This window comes from Hirundo rustica, chromosome 36 (assembly GCF_015227805.2).
Source record: "Hirundo rustica isolate bHirRus1 chromosome 36, bHirRus1.pri.v3, whole genome shotgun sequence".
In the NCBI taxonomy this organism is placed as follows: domain Eukaryota; kingdom Metazoa; phylum Chordata; class Aves; order Passeriformes; family Hirundinidae; genus Hirundo; species Hirundo rustica.
Genome location: NC_053485.1, coordinates 46,990 through 67,379, shown reverse-complemented (window position 1 = coordinate 67,379; position 20,390 = coordinate 46,990). Strand labels below are relative to the sequence as shown.

The following is a 20,390-nucleotide window of genomic DNA, read 5'->3' as shown; positions in this document are numbered from 1 at the left end:
AACGAGGCCGAACCCCCCCGGAATTCCACAGATCTCACTCCTTTTTTTTTTTTTTTTCCCTTTATTCGGATTTTTTTACTTTTTTTTTTTTTGCCGGTTTTTAGTTCATTAATGGGACGCGGAGCGGAGGCACTTCGGGGGGACCCCCCAAAACCGCCCCCGGCTCGTTAATGGATTAATTGGCCCCCCCGAGCCGGGGGGTCGTTAAGGCACCGGGGCCGGGGGGGGTTGGAAAAAATCCACATTATTGCTGGGCCGGGAGGGTTTTTTTGTTGGTGTTGTTTTTTTACTTTTTACTTTTTTTTTTTTTTTTTTTTTTTTCCCTTCCCCCTCTCTCTTTTTTTTTTTTTTTTTTTTTTTTTTTTTTTTTTTATACAATTAATACAAGTCTGTAAAAATATTTACAACCTGGGCTCCCGGCCGGAGCCGGCGGAGCGGGATTGGGAAAAAAACGGGGGTGAGGAAAGGGGGAGACGCTTCCAGAGCAAAACTTCCCCCTCCTGGCTCCGGGAATTCCCGGGGACGCCGCTCCCCCTCCCCTGCCCCGGAGGATTCCCGGGATACCGGAGGATTCCCGGGATACCGGAGCCGGGGGGAGCAGCTTCCTCCTCCTCCTCCTCGGGGCTGTTCCCGAGGGGAAATTCCTGAGGTTCTCAGGGAATTGGGTTCATTAGCGAATCCCTCTGGGAATTCCAATATTTTTCCCCAGCTCTAAAAAACCCCGAAATTCTCAAGAAAAAAAACCAAAATAACAAACAAACAAAAAAAAAGCAACCACCCCTGGGGATGCGGCGGGAGAGGAGGAGCCGCGGGCGGGTTTTGGGGCAGAATCCCCGAATCCCGCGGCTTTCCAGGGAATATATTAACACAGAACTGGGAAGGGCCGGAGGAGGAGGAGGAGGAGGAAGGCAGAGAGGCCGGGATGGCAGCGTCCCCCCCTCGGGAATTGTGACAAAGTGCAATGTTCCCCCCACAGCCCACCGCCCGCCCCGCACCAATCCGTCACTGTCCCGGCCCCGGAGCTGCCAGGATCAGCTGCTGGGACCAGCCCTGGAGCTGCCGCCGGCCGGGACCGGCCCCGGGAGCCGGGATCAGCCCCGGGATCGGCCCCGGGAGCCGGGATCAGCCCCGGGATCGGCCCCGGGAGCCGGGATCAGCCCCGGGATCGGCCCCGGGATGGGCTCCGGGAGAGGTCCGGGCGGGCTCGGGGTCGGTTTTTTTCCGTTTTTCCCCCCGTTTTTCCCCGTTCCCGAGGCGGCGGCTCCGGGGTTAATCCAGCAGGGAGGGCTCGGCCGGGCGGATGATGGTCGGGCGGCTCGGGGCCGCCGGGGGTCTCCTGTGGGGGAACGGGGGGCGCTGAGAGCCCGGGGGGAGCCTGGGGACAACGGGGGGGTCCCGGCCGGTCCCGGCAGAGCCGATCCCGGCCGATCCCGGCGGATCCCGGGCCGCCTCCTCGCTCTCACCTGGGCACTCCGGGCGGGATTCCCGGCGGGACGCGCGCGGGCCGTGCGGGGATCTGCGGCGGGGCCGCGAAGGGGTCGCTGGCGGCGGCGAAGGGGCCCAGGCGGGACGGGATCGGGGGCGCGGCGAAGGCGGGCGGCGCCGGGGCCCCCCCCGGGCAGCGGCAGCAGCGGCGGCGGCCCCGGGGCCTGGGTCCGCAGCGACGGGGGGCGGCCCGGGGGGAGCAGGGCCGAGGGCGGCCGGCGCTGCGGAGGGGGGCTGGAGCAGGGACGGGAAAAGGAACGGGATCAGTCCGGGAGAGCCGGACCGGGATAGCCCGAGAGCTGGGGGAGCCACGGGAATCCCACTGGGAACAGCCCAGTATCCATGGGAACGGGATAAATGACAGTGGTAATAATGGGAATCCCACTGGGAACAGTCCAGCACCCACTGGGAACACCCCAATATCCATGGGAATGGGATAAATGATTCAGGGAGTAATGGGAATCCCACTGGGAACAAACCAATATCCATGGGAATGGGATAAATCATTCAGGGAGCAAAGGGAATCTCACTGGGAACACCCCAATATCCATGGGAATGGGATAAATTATTATGGGAGTAACGGGAATCCCACTGGGAACACCTCCAGCACCCCATGGAACACCCCAAACCCCCATGGAACACCCCAAGCCCTTCTGGAAACACACCTCCCTCACCCCTGGGAACACCCCAAACCCCCAAAATCCCCCAAGGAACACCCCAAAGCGCCCCCGGGAACGCCGCGCCGCCGGGGCCGCACCTGTGGCCGGCCCCGGGCTGCAGCCAGGTGTCGTCCACGGGCGGGGGCACGGGCGTGGACACGGTGCTGGTGCTGATGTCGCCGATGATGCCCAGCGCCTCCTTGAGCGCGTGGTACATGCGCAGCATCTCGTCGCGGCGCTGCGCCTGCTCCGCCGACTCCTCCATCAGGCTGCTCTGGTCCGACGACGAGTACAGGAAGGCCAGCAGCTCCGAGTGGATGAAATCCTTGGTCTGGGGGCACCAGGGGAGGGCTGGGGCTCGGACGGGAGCGGATCCCAGCGGGATTTACGGGGAGGGGGAGGACACGGGGGCTGGAGCCGGGCGCTGCCCCGCTGGCACTGCCCCGTCCCCGTTCCCCAGGGAAAAGGGATTGGAAGGGAAAAGGGGATCTGCCTTCGGAGCAGGGAAAGGGGAGAGGGTCTGTGCAACCCAGCGGGGCTGGAGCCTCTGGGAAAAGCTCCAGGAGCAGGAGCAGGAGCAAGCTCCTTTAAAACCGATGGATTTTGGTGAAATCCAGGCTGCTTTTGGGGCTCTGCAGGGCTCCAATCCCAAATTCCCCAGGTGTCCCCAGGTGCCACATCCACAGCTCTGGAAAACTCTTCCAAAGTTTTCCCCAAATCCAACCTGAACCTCCCCTGGCACAGCTTGAGGCCATTTCCTCTTGTCCCTCTTGGGAGAAGGGATTAACCCCTGGCTGCCTTTTTCCCTGCTCTGCATCCCCTTTTCCGTGTCCCCCATCCCCTTTCCCTGCTCTCCACCCTCTCTTCCTCGCTCACATTGTTGATCATGAGGTGCATGATGGTCTTTGGCATCAGGTCCCGGATGGATTTGTTGATGATCCCCACGTAGGAATCCACGAGGTTCCGGATGGTCTCCACCTGCCTCTCCAGCTGGGGATCCATGGAGAAGGTGTTCTCCTGAGCCCCGTCCTCGCTCTCCGTCTGCAAAACCAGGGAATGGACTCGGCTTTGGGAAGGATCCCCTCTGCTCCATTCTATCCTGGGGGTCCTTCCCCAGCCTGGATCCATCCAGCAGCACCCTGGGGACTTCCACCCTCTCCAGGGAACCCCGGGGCGCTCCCGGCTCCTCCGGAGCTGCGCTGGGAATTTCGAGTCACCTGATCCTTCTCGGGATAAACCCCGGCCCGGAGGAAGGAGGCTTTCCAGCTGTCCACGTCCTCCTGGGAGTCGCAGGCCAGCTCGATCTGACGGAGATCCTTGTACACGTTCCTGCAGGGAAGGAGGGGGAAGGAGGGGCCGGGGTCACCGGGAGCCTCCCAGCCCCGAATCCCCACGGAGCCGGGGTGAGGAGCCGCTGCTTCCCCTGCGGAATTCCCCCCCGAGGGATCCCACATCCAAGGGAGGGGAAAATCCACGGAAACCACGGCAGGAGCCCCCACCTCTGCTCCGTGTTGAAGATGGCGAAGACGTGTTTGTTGGACATGAATCCCTTCTCCACATCCCGGATTTTCAGGTTATCCAAAGGCAGCATGTACTTCTTCTCCTTTTCCTGGGAAAGGGGGTGAGAGGGAAGAGGGGATGAATCCCCGGCCTGGGGAACTGCAGACCCCAAACTCCCGCTGGAAAAGCTCCCACGGGAAACCCCCAGCGGATCCCGTGGAGCCTGGGATGGGGGGATCGCTCCAGAGGGATCCCTGTGGGTGCTGCTCCGCCTTTCCCAGGGCCGGTTTGGGGTCTGGACCCCCCCTGGAGCCCACCCCGCCGCCGGCACGGATCCCCAGGAATGCGGCTGGAAGGAGCCGGAGCCTGGGAGCTGCTTCCAGCGAGGGGCCGCCGGAACGGGAACATCTGGAACTGCTTAGGAGCAGGCTCCAGCTCCACTTTTGTCTCCAGATGGTCCCAAAAAGTGACGTTGGCCTTTGTGGAGAGGCCACGAACCCGCGGAGCCGGCCCCCCCCCCCTCCCCTGCCCTCCCCGCCTCCCCCGCGCCCCACACGATTTCCTGAAAAACCCACAGCGCTTTTCCAGGCGGGATTCGGTGCCGACGGCTCTGCCACGTCAGGAGGAGACAAAGCCGGGACAACGACCCCCCCCCATTCCCCAAAAGCAGCCCCCCCGCGGGCAGGGGAGAGCCGGGCCGGCGTTCCCAGTGTTCAGACTACCTGTTCAGGTGGGAAGGGATGTACAGTAGTCTGCACATTGGTTACGCCGGCGCGGGCGGCGCCAGGCCCGGACCTGCCGCAGGTAAGCGGGAATCGCCCCCTGCCCTGCCCGCCCCATCCCCACGGCTCGGGGGTGGCGGTGCGGGGGCCGGGAGGGGCTGGCGGGGCTTTTTTTAGGGACTGGGGGGGGGGTCTGGGAGAGGGATGAGGACAGAGCCTCATTCATCCCGAGGCTGCTTCCCACTCCAAGGGCCCCCCTGGAGAGGCCCCCGCAGGAAACCGGGGTGGGATTCAGGGCAGGAATGCGATTTGGGGGCGTTCAGGGGGGTCGGGGGTGCTCCAGAGCTTTGACTTCGCCTGGAAGAGGCTGCAGGAACAAAGGAGAACCGGGGTTGGATCCGCCGGCCGTGGCCGGACGTTCCCGGGAAATAAACGCTGTGTCTGTGTCTGCTTTTCCTGACCCTGTGCTGGGCTCTGCCCCCCCGATTCCCCCCAAATCCTGGGAAGGGCTCCCCACAGTCCCTGGGGAGGAGCGGGAACGCTGGAAAACCCGAAACTTCCAGGCAGGAGCTGGAGCTGCTCCGGCCCCAAGGATAATCACTTTGGGAACGAGGGGGGATCTGGGGCACCCCCGAGCAGCCGTAGTGGGATGGAGCCATTCCCAACCGGATCAGCGAGGAATGAACCAACTCCCAGCACGGAAAAGGGGGGATCTGCTGCCTCCAGCACCCCAAAATCCCGGCAGGTGAGGGAACTGGGGCGTCCCCACCCTCACGGGCTCTGGCAGGGATCAGGATCCCATCCCAGCTCCCGGCTCCCTCCAGGCCCGGCGTTCCCTGCTGGAATGTCACTACAGGGCTTTGGAGAGGGACAATTCGGGATCCGTTCTGGTGGTAATGAACCCTGAGCGCTAATCACCCACCCGTCCCAAGGATCTCCCCCCTGGAGCCCCGGGAATCTCAAATTCCCTCTGGATTTTTCCATCTGGAGCCCCGGGAATCACAGATCCCCTCCCCACACCTCCATTTTCCTCCTGGAGCCCCAGGAATCTCGGATTCCCTTTGGGTTTTTTCTGTTTGGAGCCCCGGGAACCACAGACCCCCTCCCCACACCCCGTTTTTCCGCCCGGATCCCCGGGAATCTCGGATCCCCTCCCCAAAATCCCCCTTTTTTCCGCCCGTACCTCCTCGTCCTTGTACCAGGAGAGCGACTCAGCCGTGAGCACGAACCAGTACTCCTTGGAGCCGCCCTTCATGATGCTGATGTTGTTGATGGTGAGCCAGCCCCTGCGGATCACCTGCGGCGGGCCCGGAGCGAGGGGCGCGGGTTACAGCGGGATCCGGGGCTGATCCCAAATCCCGACCCACAGCGCAGCGGGAAGCAGCTCCGGGGGAACGCCAGCACCATTCCCAGCTCCCCGAAGCCGGGTGGGGAAAGCGGGGAGCTCCCGATCCAACCCCAAATCCCCATCGCCGTGGGAGCGGCGGCGGGGAGGAAAAAGCTCCAGAGCCCCTCGGGTGGATCCCAGAGCCCGCCCAGTGCCGAGGAACATCCCACTGGGAATTCCTCTCCAGGAGCGAGGGCAGGAGGGGCCTGGCAGGGATCCACCGTGGATTCCATATCCCAGTGCTTCCATAACCCAGTGCTTCCATATCCCAGTGCTTCCATAACCCAGTGCTTCCATAACCCAGCACTTCCACATCCCAGCATTTCCACATCCCAGCGTTTCCCTATCCCAGCACTTCCACATCCCAGCACTTCCACATCCCAGCACTTCCCACATCCCAGCATTTCCCTATCCCAGCACTTCCACGTCCCAGCATTTCCACATCCCAGCATTTCCACATCCCAGCACTTCCACATCCCAGCACTTCCCACATCCCAGCATTTCCCACATCCCAGCATTTCCCACATCCCAGCACTTCCACATCCCAGCATTTCCCTCTCCCAGCCCCACCACTCCTCCCGGGTCAGTGGGAAGCGCAGCCGGAGCGGGAGCATCCCCCGGGAAGGGGCAGAGCCAGGCTGGACAGGGAGCCCCCCGAGGGGCTGGGATTGGGATTGGGGTGGGATTGGGATTGGGATTGCTCCCGTTCTCCGGGGGCAGGAGCCGCCAGGGCTCCGCAGGGTGAGCGAGGAGCGAAGCCGCGGCCGGAGCGCTCCGGGCGCGGGAAGGACGGAGAGCCCGGGAATTGCAGGGGAGGGATCTCACCCTCCAGAGCCCCATCCCTGTCTGGGAACCTCCCTGGGATCGGGTCCGAGCGGGGTTTAAAGGAAGCGAGGAGGGAAGGGACGGGAGCAGAGCCGGGGGCCAGGGGGATTGCCGGGGAGAGGGAGCACGAGGAGAAGGGATTGGAAGGAAAAAGGGGATTTGCCTTTGGAGCGGGGTAAGGGGAGAGGGCCTGGCAGGCGCTGGGAGGGTTTTGGGGGATTATGTGGAAAAGGGAGAGCCCAGCGGGGCTGGAGCGGGGCTGGAGCCTCCAGGAAAAGCTCAGGAGCAGGAGGAAGCTCCTTCAAAACCGATGGATTTTGGTGAAATCCGGGCTGGTTCTGGGGCTCTGCAGGGCTCCCATCCCCAATTCCCAGCTCTCCCCCCTTCCCGCCGCGATCCCGACCCGCGGCCGGCGAGGGAACGGCCCTGCCCGGAACTCGGGGCTTTTCCATGGAAGTGTCTGCAGGGCCGGCAAACGGCAGCGGGGACAAAGCTCCGCGTTTTGGGAGGAATGAAAGGGATTCCAGCGCTGGCTCCGACATTCCAGCGTTATCCAGAGGCAGGATCCCTGCGATTATCCCGGTTTTTTGCCCGGGGGGCTGAGGCCGCCCTGAGGCTGTGAATCCCCAGGCGGGGTTTGGACACCGCTCCCTCTCAGACACTTCCACGTTCCTGGAGCAGCGGGATCAGGATCCCCCCGGGATCAGGATCCCGGGATCGCTGCTCTCCCCGTCCCGGGAGGGAGGAATTGGAGCAGCCAGGTTGGGATCCAAGGAATTCCGGTGTTGGCAGAATCCCCCCCAAAAAAAGAGAATTTGAGGGGAGCAATGAACTCCCGGCCCTTCCCTCCACGTATTCCCAAAGAATCCAGGGAATCTCACCCCGGCACAGCCGTTGTGGGCTGAAGCAGGAAGATTTTGGCTTGCCAAAGGTTGGGAAAACTGGGAGCGACCCAGGATCGCTCCAAAGCCCCTCTGAGGGGGCACAAAGCCAATTTCCGCCTGGGAATCCCATCGCCCTCCTGCCAGCGGCATCCTCCATCCCGGGAAGCCTTTTTGGGGCTTTTGGGGGTTTTTTGGGAACGCTGTTCCCGGCAGGGCCGGGCCTCGCCGGGCGCTGTCCCGGCACTATCCCGCTCCGTGGTACTTACCAGGATCTCCCCCTTTGGGCGCGCAAAATTAAGGGGGAAAAAGACAAAAAAAAAAAAAAAAACCAAAAAAAAGAGCAGGAAGAGGAGACGGGACAGGGGAGGAAGTGACAGGAGAGAGCGGGAAGCACAAAAAAAAAAGGGAGGAAAAAAAGCGGAAAAACAGCAGAAGAAAACCCGTTACATGCTATTAATGATCATTCCCAGCGTTAATCCCTCGGAGCGGCTTCCGCAGGGAGCGAGGGGAAGGGGCACGGCCGCTCCTGCTCATCCCAACGTTCCCGTGGGAATGGAGCGGGACATCCTGGAATCCTGCCGGGACTTCCCCGTCCCTCACCCCCGCTCCCGGGGCCGCGGCTCCCGCCCGCTGTGCCCCAGATCCCGCCGGGTCCAGGCAGGAATTCCGCTCCCGCTCTGCTCCACGTGCGAGCCCGGCCTCGGCTAGCGGATTTTAGGGATGGGCTTGGATCTGGAGCGGGAGGAGGAGGAGGAGGAGCAGGAATTCCGGGAGCCTCTGGCTGTACCTGGTTCGGGATCGCTCTCTTCTTGTTGGTCTGCGTGTTCCGCTGCTGCGCGCTGGGAAAAGGGGGAAAAAAACGGGAATTTCAGGTGGGGAAGAGGGAGGAGAGCCCGTCCCAAGGGGTGGAATTCCAGAGCCCATTCCCGAGGTTTGCCCAGGGCCAAGCGCACAGAGGGGGGACGGGAACACCGGGATCTCCTTCCTCATTCCCAGGACAGATCCCAGAGGGAGGAGTTGTGAAACACCACCGAGCCAGCGGAGCAGCGGCTGCAGATTCCCGAGGGAATTCCGAGCACCAGGAGCTTCCAGAAACACCCAAATCCCCCCGGATCGGGACCAGGATTGGGATCGAGCGTTACCTGCACCAGAGGGAAAAGCTACCTGTCTCTCCTGAGCACCGAGGGGGCGGAACCGTTAGTCAGGAGCGGGAACAAAATCCAGGAAATCCGTTAGAATCCCACCGGGACAGCCCGGAGCAGCTGATGGGGGGACAGCCCCACCCCTGACCCGCCAGGATTCGGGGATTTGGGGAGCAATCCCTGACCCCGACGGGATCCCTGGGCATGGATGGTCTGGGTGAACTCCAGCTGAGCTGGGAGGAGACACTCCAGGCTCCCAGTTGTACTGGGAGGGGAAAGAACCCAGCTCCCAAATCCAGAGGGGAACCTTCTCTGGCTCCCAAATCTGAAGGAAAAGCTCCCTGGTTCCCAAATCCAAAGCTGAACTGGGAGAAGCTCCAGGATCCCAAATCCAAAGCTGAACTGGGAGCAGAAGCTCCAGGATCCCAGTTCCAAAGCTGAACTGGGAGCAGAAGCTCCAGGATCCCAAATCCAAAGCTGAACTGGGAGCAGAAGCTCCAGGATCCCAAATCCAAAGCTGAACTGGGAGCAGAAACTCCAGGATCCCGAATCCAAGGGCAAGCTCCCAGCTCCCAGCCCCCAGCAGGAACCTCCCCAGCTCCCCGGTGTCCCAGCTCCCGGGGGAAGCTCCCGGGACGCCCCGGGAAGCGGGAGCTGCCCCGGTACCCACCCGGCGGCCACGTGCTGCTCAGTGAAACAGCTGGGGCGGGAGAGCACCGGAGCATCCGGAGAGACACAGAGAGGTGATGGATCCAAGGAAAAACAGCAGAGAGCAGGAGGAGAGCAGGGGATGTGACCGGAGGCGGAAAGGAAAGAGAGAAAAAAGGGGGGAGAGAGAAAACAAAACCAGGAGGAGGAGAGGGAGAGTTTGAGGAGCAGGAGGGGGGTGTGGGCTCCAGGCAGCCCGAACCGGAGTCTGGGAGATTCCCGAAGGTTTGGGGCTGGAAAACACCAGGAAAAGTGAAGGGCAGGTGGCGGCAGAGCCCTGCTCCCGGCAGGAGCGAGGATGAGGAGGGACGGAGGGGACAGGGAGCGGCTCCCGCCCCGTGACAACTCCTGCAGCCCCAACCATGGGGATCCATCCAAACTCCTGAGGCTGGAGCCTTTCCCAGCCCCTTCCCCGTATCCCAGACCTGAGGGAACCGGGTGCCAGGCGCTGCTGGGACGTGGGAGACGTGGGAATTCTCCCCCCTGGAAAAGGACTCACTTGGCGAAGCCGATGAAGTCCTCGTGGTTGGTGTTGATGTAGGAGAGCTCGATGTCGATGAGCAGCAGGATCTGAGGGGATCAGGGCTTAGGGAAGGCGGGAATTCCCGCGTGGGGAGCGTTGGGAAGGGCGGGAGCTCACCTGGTCCTTGGTTTTGCCCTCGCGCTCCCGGATGTGGGTGGTGACGATGCGCTCCGTCTCCTCCCGCAACCTGGGGTAGGAACCGAGCTGAAAAAGAGGGAAAAGCCCGGGAAGAAGGGCTGGGGATGGAGCCAGGCAGCTCCCCGGGGATCGGGACTCAATCCCCACCAAACCCCTGCCCCGGGAGCTGCAGGAGTGGTTCCCATTCCCACTGCTCCCAGAGCAGCTGTGCAGCATTCCCAGAATCCCGGCCCATCCACCAGGATCCATTCCAGGCCAGGGAACGCAAGGAGAAGCTCAGGAACGCCCAGTTTGATCCCAGATTTTACCAGTGGGGGGTTTGGGGCAGAGGGAGCAACTGCAGGAGGGACGGGGCTGGAACAGCTCCAGCCAGAGATCCCTCACTGGTGTCACTGGGCTGACCAGATCCTTACTGGTGTCACTGGGCTGACCCAATCTTTACTGGTGTCACTGGGCTGACCAGATCCTTACTGGTGTCACTGGGCTGACCAGATCTTTACTGGTGTCACTGGGCTGACCAGATCCTTACTGGTGTCACTGGGCTGACCGGATCTTTACTGGTGTCACTGGGCTGACCCAATCTTTACTGGTGTCACTGGGCTGACCAGTACCTTACTGGTGCACTGGCGCACGGTGTTGATCAGCTCCTGGATCACCAAATCCACGCATTTCAGGCACGGCTCCTTCAGCTTCACCACCTGCTTCTTGACGATGGCCTCGAAGGCCAGGTCAGGCGTGAACAGCCCCGTCCTGTGGCGCGGGAAGAGGGACACCGGGATCAGAGGGATCAGAGCGGGGCTGCGACGGGGCCCGACCCCGGAGAGCCTGGGAGAGCACATCCCTGCTCCCAGGGAGAGATTCCCTGCTCCAGGAGAATGAGCTGCACCTCAGCACAGAGCAATTCCCTGTTCCAGAACAATCTGTACCCCAGCAGAAAAGAATTCCCTGTTCCAGAACAATCTGTACCCCAGCAGAAAGGAATTCCCTGCTCCAGAACAATCTGTACCCCAGCAGAAAAGAATTCCCTGTTCCAGAACAATCTGTACCCCAGCAGAAAGGAATTCCCTGCTCCAGAACAATCTGCACATCAGCAGGAAGGAATTCCCTGCTCCAGAACAATCTGTACCCCAGCACAGAGCAATTCCCTGTTCCAGAACAATCTTCACCCCAGCAGAGAAGACCCCTCCTGCAGCAGATCCCGTCCTTCCCAGGGGCTCTGAGCAGCCCCTGGATGTGGGAATTGTGTCCAGGCAAGGATCCGTGCCCCGTACTTGCCTCACCCCGTGGATGTTCTTGATGGCGTAGCTGATCTCCCGCCTCAGATCCTTCTCGTCGAATTCCATCTGCGGGGACGGGGGCGGGAATGGGGGTCAGGGCTGTCCCAGCGTGCTGCAATCACCCAGGGCGCAGCAGCACCAGGATCCCATCCCGTCCCATGGATCCCATCCCGTCCCATGGATCCCATCCCGTCCCATGGATCCCATCCCGTCCCATGGATCCCATCCCGTCCCATGGATCCCATCCTGGCCCATGGATCCCATCCCGTCCCATGGATCCCATCCCAGGGAACAGGATCTCCCCCGTGCCAGCCTCACCTTCACCAGCTCAAAAGGGAATCTCTCGTGGAAGATCCGGTTGATCCTGGCGCCCCCGGAGAGCTCCAGGGTGTCCACCTGATCCCCTGAACCCTCAATCCGCTTCTCGAAGTCCACCCCGAACTGCTGCACCATCCTGGGCAGGAAAACCGGGAATGAGGGAGCTCCTGGAGCAAAACCCCCCCCCGGTTCCTCCAGCTGGGGAGGGAGAGGTGAAAACCCCACTTTTCCACGCCCCCAGAGGAAGCAGGGAATGCTGCAGGGGCATTCCCAGCTGGAAAAGACGCGCCCCATCCCGCCGGGGAGGAACCTACTGCAGCAAGGCTTTGGTTTTCCTGGCGGGATCGTCGGGACGGAAGTTCTTGTACTCCTCCACCTCCTTCTCCAGGGACAGCAGCTGGCTCTGCAGCTTGCTCCGCAGCGAGGGCAGCGTCTCCCGGATGTGGTTGGTGAGTTGCTGCCGAGGGACGGGGAAAACTGAGCCGGGAGCCCGGGAAAATCTGCTTTTCCAGGCAGGAACGGGCTAATTGGGAGCCCAGGAAAATCGGCTTTTCCAGGCAGGAACGGGCTGATTGGGAGCCCAGGAAAATCTGCTTTTCCAGGCAGGAATGGGCTGACTGGAAGCCCGGGAAAATCTAAATTTCCAGGCAGGAATGGGCTGATTGGAAGCCTGGGAAAATCAGCTTTTCCAGGCAGAAACAGAGTGGGAAGGAGCTGTTTGGGAACGCGTAACTCCCTGTTTTCCAGCAGGAATGGGAGCAGGAAGGGGCTCTTTGGGACCCCACACATCCCCGTTTCCCCGCAGGAAGGGGCTCTTTGGGACCCCACCATCCCCGTCTCCCCGCAGGAGGAGCTGTTAGGGATCCATAAATCCCCGTTCTCCATCAGGAAGGAGCAGTTTGGGACCCCACCACCCCGTCTCCCCGCAGCACAGCTGCAGCAGCAGAGCAGCAGCCGCACCTGGTTGAGCACTCTCTGCAGGTGCGGGGTGCCCATGCGCTCGGCCATGTGCCGGTAGGCCGGGTGCGACAGGAAGAACTTGCGCTCGGCCGCCAGCGCGGCGCGGATGTCCTTCTTGCCATCGATGTCCTTCTGGCTGCGGTTCACCACGCCGATGTACCCTGCGGCGGGACACAGCGGGTCAGGGACACGGGGACAGAGGGGACACAGCAGGTGAGGGACATGGGGACAGAGGGGACACGGGGGACACAGTGGGTCAGGGACATGGGGGGACAGAGGGGACACAGTGGGTCGGGGGGGACACGGGGACAGAGGGGACACCATGGGGTCAGGGACACAGGGACATGAGGGACAGGGAGGACATGGGGGGACAAGGAGAGAGACAGGAAAGGACACAGGACACACACAGTGACCCCAGGACACAGTGACCCTAGGGGACACAGGACACACACATAGAGTGACCCCAGGGAGGGACACAGGACACACACACACACAGTGATCCCAGGGGACACAGTGACCCCAGGGGACACACAATGACCCCAGGACACACAGAGTGACCCCAGGGAGGGACACAGGACACACACACACACACAGTGATCCCAGGGGACACAGTGACCCCAGGGGACACAGGACACACACAGTGACCCCACAACACACACAGTGACCCCAGGGAGGGACACAGCACACACACAGCACACACACACACAAACACACACACACACACAGTGACCCCAGGGGACACACAATGACCCCAGGACACACAGAGTGACCCCAGGGAGGGACACAGCACACACACACACAAACACAGTGACCCCAGGGGACACACAATGACCCCAGGGGACACAGGACACACAGTGACCCCAGGACACACAGAGTGACCCCAGGGAGGGACACAGGACACACACACACACTGACCTCAGGGGACACACAATGACCCCAGGACACACACAATGACCCCAGGGAGGGACACAGGACACACACACACTGACCCCAGGGGACACACGGTGACCCCAGGACACACACACACACACACTCACTCTGACCCGGGCCCGTCTGTACCTCTCCGCAGCGGCAGCAGTTTGTTCTCCAGCACGTCCCGGGCATCGGTGCCTTCGTCCATCAGGTCCAGCTTGGTGATGACCCCGATGGTGCGCAGGCCTGAGGAGCCGGGGGCGAGCCCAGTCAACGGCGGCCAGGGCAGGGGGCACGACGGGAGGGAGAGGGCGAGGAAGGAGAGGGCGAGGAAGGAGAGGGCGAGGAAGGAGAGGGTGAGGAAGGAGAGGGCGAGGAAGGAGAGGGCGAGGAAGGAGAGGGCGAGGAAGGAGAGGGCGAGGAAGGAGAGGGTGAGGAAGGCCCCGGGCGATCCCCGTCCCTTTACCCTGCGGATCCACTTCCTTGGCCATCTTGAGCGCGTCCGAGTTGGCCAGGTCCATGTTGGCGGGCGTGACGGCCAGGATGAGGCTGCTCTCGCGGCTGATGAACTGCAGGATCATGTCCCGGATCTGGAACTCGATGTCCTGCGGCTGATCCCCCACCGGCACCTTGGTGATCCCCGGGAGGTCGATCAGGGTCAGGTTCAGCACTGCGGGCACACGGACGGGCTGAGGGGCGGCCGGAGCACCCCCGTGTCCTCCCTCCGGAGCCAAATCTCCCCCGGTCCCTGCTGCTTTCCTGGGGTTTCCCAGGGTTTTTCCCAGGGTTTTTCCTGGGGTTTTCCTAGGTTCTTTCAGGATTTTCCCAGGATTTTCCTGCGTTTTTCCCAGAGTTTACCCAGGTATTTCCCAGGATTTTTCTGCTGTTTTCCTGGGTTTTTCCCAGGTTTTCCCAGGATTTTCCTGGGTTTTTCCCAGGACTTTTCTGCTGTTTTCCTGGGTCTTTCCCAGGTTTTTCCTGTTTTTTTCCCAGGAATTTTCTGCTGTTTTCCCAAGTTTTTCTCAGGTTTTTCCCAGGATTTTTCTGCTGTTTTCCCAGGTTTTTCCTGGTTTTTTTCCCAGGAATTTTCTGCTGTTTTCCCAAGTTTTTCTCAGGTTTTTCCCAGGATCTTTCTGCTGTTTTCCCAGGTTTTTCCTGTTTTTTTTCCCAGGCATTTTCTGCTGTTTTCCCATTTTTTTTCCCCAGGATTTTTCTGCTGTTTTCCCGGGTCTTTCCCAGGTTTTCCCTTTTTTTTTCCCAGGATTTTTCTGCTGTTTTCCCGGGTCTTTCCCAGGTTTTTCCCGCTTTTTCCCCAGGATTTTTCTGCTGTTTTCCCGTGTTTTTCCCTCACCGTGAGGGGAGTACACGCGCAGGTTGATGGGCACGGGGGAGATGCCCTTGTTGGTGCCCGTCACGCGGTCGGTCTCCGCCTCGATCTCCTGCCGCACCTCGTCGAAATCCGTGAACTTCTTGGATTTGCAGTGCAGGAACTCGGCATATTCTGGAAGGGACCGGGGCCGTTGGGGACCGGGAGGACGGGGCAGGGGGGGTCTGGGGGGAGAAGCGTCCCTGGATCCCGGGAATCTGCCCCAGGAAAAGGGATTTCAACAGCGCCGGGCCGCGGTGGCGCAACTTCCTTCCTGCTTCCGTCCGTGTGGGCAGAGGGGAGAGAGCGGCGCTGCCTCGCCCTGGCACCCGGCAGGGCTGGGACCGCCCCGGAGCCGTCATCCCCCATCCCAGAGCCTTCATCCCCGCCACGGAGCCCTCATCCTCACCCTGGAGCCTTCATCCCCACCACGGAGCCCTCATCCTCACCCCGGAGCCTTCATCCCCACCACGGAGCCTTCATCCCCACCACGGAGCCCTCATCCTCACCCTGGAGCCTTCATCCCCACCACGGAGCCCTCATCCTCACCCCGGAGCCTTCATCCCCGCCACGGAGCCCTCATCCTCACCACGGAGCCTTCATCCCCACCACGGAGCCTTCATCCCCGCCACGGAGCCCTCATCCTCACCCTGGAGCCTTCATCTCCGCCACGGAGCCCTCATCCTCACCCCGGAGCCCTCATCCCTCATCCCAGAGCTCTCATCCTCATCCCAGAGCCCTCATCCCCATTCCAGAGCCTTCATCCCTCATCCCAGACCCCTCATCCCCATCCCAGACCCCTCATCTCCATCCCAGACCCCTCATCCCCATCCCGGCTCTCCCCAACGCTCCCTCAGCTCCCGGGAACCACCGACGGCTCCAGGAAGCCTCCAGAAACTCTGGGATGAACCCGAATCCAGGGATTTTTTTTTCTTTTTTTTGGCAGGAGAAGGGCCTGGCTGGGGGGAAGGAAGGGGAGGAAGGAATTCTCCCTGGATATCAGCGAACCAAGGAAGCCTGGCTGGGAACACGAGTCACCCCCACGGCCAGCGCCGCGTCCCTCGCTTCTCCCGGGCGTTCCTCCGGCATTCCCGGAGCTCTCCCCCGCCTCGCTCCCAGAGGAGAACGGGAATCTGGGCATCTGGGAGCGTGGGGGCAGCGGGAAGGAGCCGCAGGCGCCGCGTGGGAGGCAGGGAAGGCCGCGCACGGAACGCTCTCCCTGTTTTCCGGCCCCGTACCCGTCTTGGAGAAGATGAGCTGCAGGATGAGAGGCCGGCGAGTGACGATCCCGGAGCCACGGGGGAGGAAATCCCTGCAGGGCGCGAAAAGAGGGATCAATAAACGAACGAATCCCATCGATCCCTCCAGCTCTGCGCGGCCCTGGGAAGGGACTGGGAACACACGGCGGGGAGGGAGTAGGACACTCCTGAGAGCGTGGAGCCCCCACGGAAAGCCAGGAAATTCCCACAGAATTCCTCCTGGCATCACTGCCCGCAGCTTTTTTGGGGAGGACTCTGCCTGGAAAAGGCGCGGCTCCAGCGGCACTTTTGAGCACCAGGAATGGGACAGGGGAGCGCCCGTGGGTGCCGGGAGCGGTAACTCCAGGGATTTACGGCTCCCTGCGTCTCTGCCGGGCACGGGGGCATCGCCCAGGGAGCGGCCGTGACGGGAACTGCCCGGGCCGGGCGTCACGGCCACGTCCCAACGCCGTCACCGTTCCCGGCAAGGCTGACCCCTGTCCCCGGCTGTCCCCGAGAGCGCTTCCTGCAGGACCGGGAGGACAGGTCCAGCAGCAAGAGCCCGGCCCCGGCTGGGAAAGGAGGAATCAACCCCAGGAGCCCCCGGCTGAGCCCGGGATGGGCAGCGCCGATCCCAGCAGGAATTGCCGGCCGCAGGGCGATTCCTACAGGGGGGGATCCCTTCTCCCGGGGGAAATGAGGGGATCTCCCGCTCCCAGCCCCCTGGAATTCCCGGTGACCCCGAGGGGAAGGAGGGGAGCCGCGGGGTTCCTGCTGGCGCTGCGGGAAGGACGGGCCCCGCAGGGAGCAGCTGGCACCCAGCCCCGGCTGCCCCCGTGTCCGGGGCGGGCAGGATCCCAACAGGATCCCAGCAGGATCCCAGCAGGATCCCGGCACCGCAGTGACGTGGGAAGGAGCCCCGGGACGTCACCAGCCCGGATCCTGCCACCTCCCACCTGGAGCCAGGTGTGACGAGGGCAGCGAAGGGACACAGGGACAAAGGTCTCGGGGTGGAGGAGGGCGGTGGGAACTCCCCGGTGCCCGGGAAATGCCTGGGGAAGCACCTGAGCCCGTTCCCATCATCCTGCCTGATCCCTGCCCGACGCCAGCCCGCTCCCTCTCCAGCCTCAGGCTCCCATCCGTCCTGCCCAGCTCTCCCCATCCAGGGCACTTCTCACCCCAAATCCAGGGAAAATCCTCAGGCTCTCTGGGAAGAGCCCGTGTCCCTCTGCCTGTCTCCACCTCACTCCCAACGATTCCCTTCCCGCTCCTGTGGCCACGGCTCCCACCAGATCCCAGGGATTTACGCCCGGACACCTCCAGCGCGGCCCCAGCAGGGCCGGGGGCCCGTGGCATTCCCTCGGGACGGGTCACTGCCCTCCTCACATCCCCGCGGGGTTCGGGTCTCCCTCCCACCCGGAATCCCGGGCTTCAGCACGTTCAGGGGACGCTCCCGAGGCAGGAGAAGGATTTCCAGGCACCTCCAAGCCCCAGCCCGGGGTGAACCCCGGCTCTCCCTGCGGCACGGCCGTCCCCAGGGCTCATAATGCCCCATTGAGGCCGTCGGGATCGTCCCCACCCCCGGGGGACAACGGCTCCATTGTCCCCCGGGCCAGGGACAGCTCCGGGAAGGGCTCGGACGCCGGGATTTGTCGGGACAAGGCTCCAAAGAGCAGCCGGGGGTGTCGGAGCCGCAGAGGATCCCGGCTGTGACAGTCCCAGTCCCTTCCCTCGGTGCTTCTCCCGTAAATCCGGGGACTGGGGAGCTCCAGGCCCCTCACCACCGATCCCAGCCCCACTAGGGATGCGTCAGGGAGGCCAGGTCCTTCCCTGTGGAGAAATTCCAGCCCCGTTACGATAATTCATGATTGGGAGAGCTCCCAGCCCAATCCCAGGTCCCTCCAAGGACAACAAAGGCCCCTCAGGATCCTCTTCCAGTGTGTTCTGAGGGTAAAAAAAAACCCAAAACAGGACCACGGCTTCCCAACACGGATCCAGGGGTTCCTGATGGCTCGGAAAATTTGGGATAAAGCTCAAAGAGCTGCAAAAATCAAGAGAACCAACCCCCTTCCCCCAGGGGCGGTTTTCGATCCTGGCTGGATGGATCCGTGCAGATCGATGGATCCGTGCAGATCGTTGGGACGCTCGGAACAGCCCCGAGGCCCCGGCTCATCCCAGCCGCCGGAATTCCCGATCCAGAGTGAGGAAAAACCCCGGGCCCCGCTCAGCCTGAGAATTCCAGAACTGCTCCTCAAGGCTGGGATGACAGCGGTCAGCATTCCTCATTCCCTAGGATACCACAGGATCTGAGGCAGAGGCCACCGACACCCCCGGGGTGTAATTAACCCTAATTAGCGCGAGCTGCACGACGAGGTGGGGAAGGATCCCCGGATGGATCCGGCCTGCGACTGCGACACAAAGGGGTTTAATTACCAGGGGTGCTTTTCCAGCAGCGCCGTAATTAAAGGCTGCCAGAATTCCCAGGAAGTCAGGACGGGGGATAACTCCTGTTCCCACCCTGACTGCTCCTTTCCCTGCTGGAAAAGCCCAAATCCAGGCTGGGAATCGGGCCTGCCCCGGGAAAAGCAATGGGATCGCTTGCAGAAATGCCACTGGAGCAGAGGGATCCAGTGGAGAAACCTCCACTTGGAGCTTCCAGCGGGACATTCCCATGGAGAAAAGGACGTCAAAGTCAGCCTGAAACAGCGGGAAAAACACGCGGTTGGGTTTTTTTGGGAAGGGGAAGGCTGAGGGGAGAGCGGGATGGGGCCAGGATGGAGCGACATCACGGGAAGGAGGCTTTTGTTGTGGTCCCGGCCGCTGCAGGAAGTGCCGGCCCCGGATGGAGGGGCAGGAGCGGCCGGGAGCGCCCGGCAGGGATCGGCTCCGCACGGACGGATCCCCGGGTCGCACGGGCGGAAAAGACAAAGGCAAAAGGCCAAACACGCGTTTTGTGTGGATTTTGGGATGATTCCTTTGCCCGGCTCTATCTGCTCCCCGTTATCGGGCCGGCCCATGCCAGCGCCGGCTCTATCTGCGGGGCGCAGCCCCACGGCGAGGACGCTGACGGTGGGGAGGAAGGCTCACACACCTCAGCACTCCCGAGGAACCCCGGCAGAAACCCCGCGGCGCGGGGGAGGCCCGGGCACCGGCAGCACGGAGCCGGCTCCCAGGGGAGCCCAGGGAACGCAGGGATCCCCCCGGATCCTCCCGGAACGCGCTCGCCAAGGCCGATCGGCCGCCCCGACCGAGCCCCGCACGCCGGTGCCGGGCCGCGCTGACCCGTTCCCCTCACGCCGGCCGCGCTGCGCGCTCCGAGCCGCTCCCGTTATCCGCCCCGGGCCGGGCCGGCCCCGCTCGGGCTCGGCCCCGCCGCCGTCCCGGCGCTGGCGCAGCGCGGCCCGGGCCCCGCCGGCCGCGCCCTCACGCCGCCGCTACTCCCGAACGCGCTCCACGCCCGCTGCCGCCGGCCCGGCCCGGCCCCGCCGCCCTCCCCGCGGCCGCCGCTCACCGGCCCACGAAGTTCTCGAGCACCGAGCTCTTGCCGGCGCTCTGCCCGCCCACCACGGCGATCTGCGGCAGGTCGAGGTGGCAGCTCTGCCCGATGGAGCTGAAGGCGTCTTGCAGCTTGTTGACCAGCGGGATGAGCTCCTCCATGCCCCGGTTGCCCATGGCGGCGCGGCGGTGCCGGGACCGCGCTCCCGGCGGCGGCTCCTCCTCACGGGCCCCGCGGCGGCGGCGGCGGCCAAACTTCCCCTCAGAGTCTCCTCATCCGGCACCGCCGGGCCCGCCCCGCTGCGCAACGCGCGCCGCCATTGGCCGGGCTAGCTGTCCGTCACGGGAGGACGCGCTGCAGAGAGGAGCGGGGAGCTGCCAATCACCGGGGAGGGCGGGCGCGAGCGGCCAGACCGGCTTTCTATTGGTCCGCGGCCCATCACTCATCCCTCGCAGCCAATGGAAGGAGGCGCTGCCATGTCAGCTGAGGCGGGAGGGGCGCGGTCCCGCCCCCCAACGGCATTTCCATCTTGTCATTGGTAAGCACAACTTCCCCTCAGGAGCGCGGACCAATGGCGGCCCCGAGCGCGGCCGGCGGCCCGCCCTGCGCTCCCTCCCTGCCGTTAGACGGCGTGCCCGCCGCTCCGGTCGGGTGACCAATGCAACCGGGAAAGAGTCTTAGCGAAGAGAAAACTCTCCGGCGATGAATCAGCCGGCCGTCAATCAGCCATTCCTTCTCGCCAGTTGGCTGTTTAGGCGTTTCACGCTCCTCCCGTTACCGTGGAGCGTCGTGTGTACGCTCACGGGGAACGACAGTCCCGAAGCGAAGCCCCGGGGCTGGAATCCTCCGG

At 63.0% G+C, this 20,390-nt stretch overlaps 1 protein-coding gene across 1 annotated transcript; it reads right to left on the bottom strand.

Annotated features, from left to right (window-relative positions):
- Positions 1-369: 369 nt before the first annotated feature.
- On the bottom strand, positions 370-19,778 carry DNM2 (dynamin 2). The gene is given in 22 exon segments (XM_040088750.2): positions 370-1,336; positions 1,464-1,609; positions 1,611-1,719; positions 2,243-2,475; positions 3,021-3,185; positions 3,362-3,473; positions 3,644-3,753; positions 5,550-5,663; positions 7,729-7,740; positions 8,250-8,301; positions 9,812-9,882; positions 9,953-10,039; positions 10,585-10,723; positions 11,249-11,316; positions 11,569-11,704; positions 11,883-12,025; positions 12,529-12,689; positions 13,588-13,686; positions 13,907-14,110; positions 14,792-14,941; positions 16,045-16,118; positions 19,556-19,778. Coding segments are annotated over 22 exon segments (2,613 nt in total). The 5' UTR covers positions 19,717-19,778; the 3' UTR covers positions 370-1,269.
- Between the last annotated feature and the right edge of the window lie 612 nt (positions 19,779-20,390).